The sequence below is a fragment of the Myotis brandtii genome, unplaced genomic scaffold (genome assembly GCF_000412655.1).
Source record: "Myotis brandtii unplaced genomic scaffold, ASM41265v1 scaffold819, whole genome shotgun sequence".
Lineage (NCBI taxonomy): Eukaryota > Metazoa > Chordata > Mammalia > Chiroptera > Vespertilionidae > Myotis > Myotis brandtii.
Window position 1 is genome coordinate 214,464 of NW_005371320.1, and position 6,625 is coordinate 221,088.

Consider the following 6,625-nt stretch of genomic DNA (forward strand, 5'->3'; position numbering starts at 1 on the left):
TGAGGCCTTAAAAATAGACAATATGCTGTATTTGAAACAAGATTGCACTCTTGAGCTTTAGAACGAATATATCAGAACTGCATTATTATTTCATAAACTCTTCTTTACTTAACATGCTGACATGTCCAGCTAGCCCAGGCGTGTGTGCATGTGGTGGGTGTGTCTTTTGTGTGTTCAAGTTTCAGGAAGAAAACTCATGGTTCTTTTTGGAGCCTATGTGTCTTCCACCTTCATGAATGAGACCTTTAAAAATGGAAATGAACCTTCTCCGACAGCAGTGTTCCTCGCCGCAGGATAAAGAATTCTTCAGTGAAGTGTTGCTAGTCTATAGAAAGCGTCCCCCGGCTGGCTCCTCCCGCCGGCCCGCGGCCGCCTCCTGCACTTCCTGCTCCACAAGGTCCTTACTGAGCGTGAGGACCCCGGTGGAGACAGCAATTCCAACCCCCGAGGAGTTGCCTTCTGCTCAATCCGCCCCCTGTGGCTGTCAGGGGTCAGGCAGGTCCGAAGTATCCACTATGACTTTAATAAAAATGGTGTCATCTTTGATGTACGTCCCGTTCTCCAGCACAGTCTGTGCCACGAACACTGGGCAGCCGGAGGCGATGTTCATCTCCCCGCTGGGCTTCTTGAAGCTGCTGCTGTTGGGGTCCGGCTTGAACGCGTCCCCCAAGTGGCGCCGCGAGGAACCCTGGTCCATGAGCATGAGCGTCACCTTCTGCTTGAAGGGCCAGGGAAGCAGAGCGTCGTACTCTCCGCGCATGATGACAAAGAAGAGTGACAGGTGCGTGCCCTTGCCCATGCCGTCCCCGTTCAGGTAGACCCGGGCGCACATCTTGTAGCCGAAGTAGCCGGTGTAGAAGGGCTGGCTGTACAGGGACAGCGTCTTCCCCATGACGGCCTCCTGCTTCCGCCGCTTGTAGTCACGGATCTTCCAGATGAGCACACCGTTGTAGCTGGCAGTCTCCAGCACCTGGAAGCGCAGGTCCATGTCGGCCAGGCGGATGTCATGGACGCTCAGCATCTGGTCGTGCCGGCTCAGCTGGGACTCCAGCAGGCCTGGCGGGCGAACAGAGTGGACAGGGGGTGAGGGTGTCAGCGGGGTCAGAAAGGGAGAGGCCGGCTCTCACCAGTGCCTGCACTAAACACTGAGAAACCACCGAGGGTCCTGGCGGTGGAGGACAAACGCCACGCAGCTGACCTGACACAGGGGCCCACACACCCAGGGTGACAGTTGCTGAGATGCACCAGCCTGGGGTCCCTGGGCACCTCTGCAGCATCCACAACAGGGAGCCGCTGGGGGCGGGGAGGGCGCCCCTGTCCTTCCAGCCCAAGGCTCGGGGTCGTCTGTGCCCCGAGTTCCAGTGGCTCCTCTCCCACCTCATGTCCTCGTGCAGCTTAGTCCAACCCCACATGTTTCTCTCACCACCAGTCTTTTCACGCAAACACTCTGAACATTCATTCAGCCCCGAGTCACAGGCCCAGAACCGCCAGCTGACACACATGGGCCTCGCCTGCCCGTCACCTCCTGCTCCTGGGCGTCATGAGCACCTGCCTGGCAGGCTCTGCCCTCCACCTGCATCCCCTCACTGGCCTCGAACGGAGGGGACAAGTCTGTGGGACCCATTTCTTTCAGCCAAAGACACCTCAGCAGGAGGCCTGCCGCCTGGGCACACGCTGCACCTGTAACGGACGTCCTGGGCCCCACGTGCCGAGGGGACCGCCTACCCCTCAAGTTTGAGCCGCAACCCGTACCTGGGGTCGCAGGAGTCTGCGAAGTGTGCCCCGTCCCAGTCCCTCTCAGACATGTCACTGCCCTGCCCGCCCGCGCTCACCTGTGTTGCGGGCCGCCTGCCCTGAGCTTTTGTCCACACTCTCCAGCTCGGTCACCCGGTTCTGCAGGGACTCCACACTGCTCTTCATGCTGTCTGCTTCCTCCCAGTTCTGCCGGAAGGGGCGGATCTCCTTGTCGAGCTCTTTCAGTTTCTCTGCTTGGCTGTCGATTACTCGCTTCCAAACCAAAGGCATCAAAAAGACAAACACAGTTAGCACTCTCTGGAAACACCCGTGCCACCACTGGAAGAGGCTGGGTAGGAGCGGAGCGGCCAGCTCAGGGCCAGGGCAGCCCCGAACCTGCCCCTGCACACGGGCCTCTCGTGAATCTCAGGAGACATGAGGGATGAGGGTCCACGTTCCCAGAGGGGACCAAGCTCAGCACAGGTCTCACCCGCCGATGGCAGGGAAGGCAGCCCACGTCCCTCTGTCCTGGGGAGTCTCAGGTTCATGATGCTCAAGTGACACCACTGGCCCTGTTGGAAGGCCTGTCCTGAAAGGCTCTCCAGCCATCAGCAGGGGCCAATGTGGCCTCCTCCCTGGCTGCCTGGGCCCAGGGCTGAGGGAACAGAGCCCTGGCGGGGGTGGGGTGGGGGGGTGAGGGGATTGCTTCCGCCCCTGCTCCCTGCTCCACATCCCACGTCCTCCAGGCCACAGAACACCACACTGCTGGCCCACACGTGCTATTGACAGCGAGGCCTGGCTTTACGCTATTTTAACTTTTAAACATATTTTTATTGATTTCAGAGAGGAAGGGAGAAAGAGAATCATTTATTGGCTGCCTCCTACACACCCCACACTGGGGATCAAGCCCACACCTCGGGCATGTGCCCTGACTGGGAACTGAACTGTGACCTCCTGGTCCATAGGTCAATGCTCAACTGCTGAGCCACGTGGGCCGGGCTCTGCTATTTTAATTTAGATAATTCAGAAAACCTTTCCTCCCAGAAACACACAAACCATTTACATCTCTAGAGGGGCTGGAGGAACGAGACCTGCACTCCAGCTAAAGGACTGGCATGCCCACTGCCCAGACCAGGCCAGGACCTAGAGTTTTCACTTCTAAAAAGAATTTGCATTTGTGACATACAGCTCCTGGAGGCTGGGCAATGCGCCCCTATTAAACTGGGGGGCGGGGAGGGGCCAAATTCACTTCCCCTTTTGAAAGCCTATTTTTAAACACATAAGTTTCAGCACCTTTGGGGGATGTTACTAACCACGAAGGAACAAACATGGCTTACTTTTTTGGGGCAAAAACAGTGTTACTCTTCCTCTTCTTTCCAAGAAAGCCTGGCATGGGCTCGTGTTTAAAAAGGAAAGATGATTCCTCCTCCTATGCGGGGGCTTTTTACTCTAAGGCGGGGGCTGTGGGCATTTCCTTGGCCCCCGAGTCTGCTTTCGGGGCACGGCTCTTCACACTAGCGAGCACCACACGCAAGGTGCCTGTAGCAGGGTATGCACTCGCCCTGTGAGGTGACAGGCGGGGCTCCCAGGGACTGTAAAGGAGACCCGCAGCGACCGGCCGGTCGTGAGTGATGCTGAGGGAGCCGGGAGCCTGGCCCAAGACACGCCCCGCATGCATGTCTCATGGAGCCTCCTGCCCTCCCCACCCCACAGGGAGGAGCCTGGGACAGCGGCCTGTGGGCATGTGGTCACCTCAAGGACAGAACTGTGGTGTCTGAACCATGAGCTCCCGTACGGACAGCAAGGCCCGGCTCCGGAACGCGGGCACGCTCACGGGCACATGGGCACAGACAAGGCTCAACCCAGTTCTGTAGGAGGGGCTCCACACAGCGAGGGAAATGGCCCTTTCAAATGACCGTCACCCGTACGAACAGCACTGCTTGAAGCAGAGGCCGGTCCAGGCCGAGCGTTCGCTGAAAAGCCAGCACAGGGGGCTTCATTCCTGAGGAGCAGGCTCCACCTGGCAGCTGCAGTTTCCATGAGAATAGATCTCAAGCGCAGGCGTAGGGCTTTCAGGAAAAACGCATTCAGGAGCCGAGATAAACTGTGGCCGCACACCACGTGGCAACCCGAGCTCGGGGCCTGCCTGCAGTGCACCAGCTCCTTTCTGTCACCCACACACGCCTGTCCCAGACCCGCCACTGCCAGAGCCCTGGGTCCTCCCAGACCCTCCTGACAACGCGACCTGGGCCTTACAGTATACCCAGGCTGCCTTTCTAATTAAGGAAAAGGTTCTTTAAAACGTCCAATATTAAGCTGACACACTCTTCACTTCCACCCGAGTCGTCTGTCTGCATCCCTGTCCGTGGGAACCCTCTGCTCAGATGCGCTGCCGCTGCGTCCGGGACTTTAGGGCCCACTGGAGGGTCAGAGCACTGGGTGGGTCCCGATGCACGGGGCTGTGGGACAGCGAGAGGGTGGGGTCCACCAGGCTTCCTGGAGGAGGTGGCACTGACACCTGAGGTGTCTGAGGAGGAGCCAGAGCCAGGAAAGGTGGGTGGGGAGAAGACCCATTTCTCTGCACTGTGGACACACAGGTGACAGAGTGGCCGGGCAGCTGGGGCGGGGGTGGGGGGGGGGGTCTGAGCCGAGGAAGGAAGTAACGGCAGGTGCGTATCTGCGCTGGCTCGGCTGGGGGGGGCCTGCAGGGACGGCAGAGGAAGCGCGGGGCTGGCACACACATCTGGCGCACAGCCATGGGGCTCAGAAGACCCGCGTCTACTGAGACGGACGGATTTTCTCTCCTCCAGCCACGCGTTGGAACCTCCCAGCGGGGTCAGCGATCAACTGCACTCCACTCCTGGCTGGATTCCACGTGAGCCTGCGGGGAGCCGAGATCAAGCCGGCTGGAGCCCCCGTTTAAATACAGCCTGTCCCCAGGTCCTCTCTCTGGAGAAGGACACCAGCGAGCGGAGCCCCGCCTCCTCGTTAGTGCGCGGCGGGCGCTGTGCGCTTCACCTCACCATCCCGCAACCTGGCTTCCGCCTTCCTTAGATCTCATGGGTTTATTCAATCACAGAAGCTTTAAAATGTAACTCACATGCAGTGGAATGACTAAGCTCTACAGAAAAGGACATTAAATTCCAACTTTTCTCACCGAAAGAGGAAGTGAATGCAGAGAGAATCCGGAGGTTTCCAATGAGGGCGTCTATGACCTCATCATCAGATTCCAACGTCTCGGTTACACTTGAACCCACGACCTATCCATGCTTTCTTATGCTGTTGATATTTTTAACAGGTGCAACTTCCTCAGCCTTTCCATGCGCCCCTGAGCCCCAGGTCAAACAGAGCAGGTTCACTACAAATGGCTCGTCCTGCGCCCCAGGCAGGTGAGGGCCCTGGTCAGGTGTATCAATGGTTAGAGCACTGGCCTGTGCACAGGAGGGTCTTGGGTTAGATACCCGGGTCAAGGGTATGTACCTGGCTTGCAGGTTCGATCCCCAGCCCAGGTCAGGGCACATGCGGGAGACAACCAATTAATGTGTTTCTCTCACGTCGATGTTTCTATCTCTCTCTTCCCACCTACCACCCCCCCCTCTAAAAATATCCTCGGGTGAAGATTAAAAAACAACAATAACACAAAAAACACCACCAGGGACTTCCCGCAGGAGGCTTGCTGGTGGTTTACGATGCTGTACTTTTTGGCTATTCAGCGCTAACGACCTGTACCTTTCCTAACACAACCTAGCTTTTCAGTGTTTTTCCTCATCCCTGGACAGGCACGAAGTCCAGACCATGAAGCTCTTAACGAGTCCCTGTGCAGCGCCTGAGGGCGGGCTGACCAGCCTCCAGGGCTGAAGCGGGTGGAGAGGCCGGGCTGAGCTCGAGGGCCTCTCTCCCAGGGGAGGCCGAGCCCGGAGGAGCCATCTGGCCGGCACTGGGGTGTCTGACGCACGCACAGCACGAGCAAGCGCTGTGCAGACAGCAGCCGCCAGGACACACTGACACGGGCCTCGCAGACCGAGCTGGCAGCAGGTGGGACCATCCTTCTCTCCAGGCCCAGCCACGCCGGCCTCTGCCCGGGCAGCGAGGGCCAGTGCTGCTGCTCTGCACCCACGGGGACTCGGGTGAGGGAGCCCGAGAATCGCCGGGAAATTTGGAACCAGAGAGTTTGCCTTCACTTCTGTGGGAAGTGAAACCTTACACATAACCACCGATGAACACGAAATCCTCAAAAATAAAAGGGCTAATGTTTAAATCACGGGCTGTGAGTCTTGCTGCACCCACAGCGGGTCAAAGGCAGAGAGAGGGGAGGAGGCAGGGGCCCTGTCCTGGGACCGCCCCACCCTCCATCCAGCCAGGCGATGCCTCTTACCTGTAAGTGCAGTATTTTGGATTCATTATTTCGCAGCATTTCCTTTTGTCTCTCAATTTCAATCTCAAAGCTGCATATCTGGTTGTGCAAGCTTTGTATGCTCTTGTTTTTCTCCACACTTTCATTCTGCAGCAAGGAAACCTGAAAAAGGAATGCTGCCATTAAGCGAACAAAATGCGGTTTAATATTAACGAGTAACCATTCGGCTTTCGGAAGGCAGGCCTGAGCTCCCGGGGAGGCTTCCGGGAGACACCCCTTCACCCCGGACCGCGCAGGGCGATGGGCTCGTGAATTTCAGGATGAGCGGGACGCTCTCTAAAGGTTTTGCTGGAAATTAATGAGCCTCTCGCCGGAGAGGCTTTCAGACTCGGGCCCGGAAACGCACTCACATGGCCCCCTCGCCCTGCGTGTGCGCCTGAAAAGCAGGCAACACAGGCGGCGCTGGTCCTCACACGGGTTCCCTCTCACTCCGTTCGCTGTAAATAACGTGGTCACAACCCGCTGCGTTACCTCGCA

The 6,625-nt window shown here is 57.9% G+C and overlaps 1 protein-coding gene across 2 annotated transcripts in view; it reads right to left on the minus strand.

The window, feature by feature from the left end:
- The window catches only part of TRAF3 (TNF receptor-associated factor 3), a 51,018-nt gene continuing 44,393 nt past the window's right edge, over positions 1-6,625 (minus strand). For both annotated transcript variants that reach the window (XM_005884102.2, XM_005884106.2), the window contains exons 9-11: positions 6,110-6,250; positions 1,833-2,007; positions 1-1,056 (exon numbers count right to left, since the gene is read on the minus strand). In XM_005884102.2, coding sequence (XP_005884164.1) covers positions 485-1,056; positions 1,833-2,007; positions 6,110-6,250 — 888 coding nt within the window. In that variant the 3' untranslated portion in view covers positions 1-484. The remainder of the gene's footprint in view (positions 1,057-1,832; positions 2,008-6,109; positions 6,251-6,625) is intronic.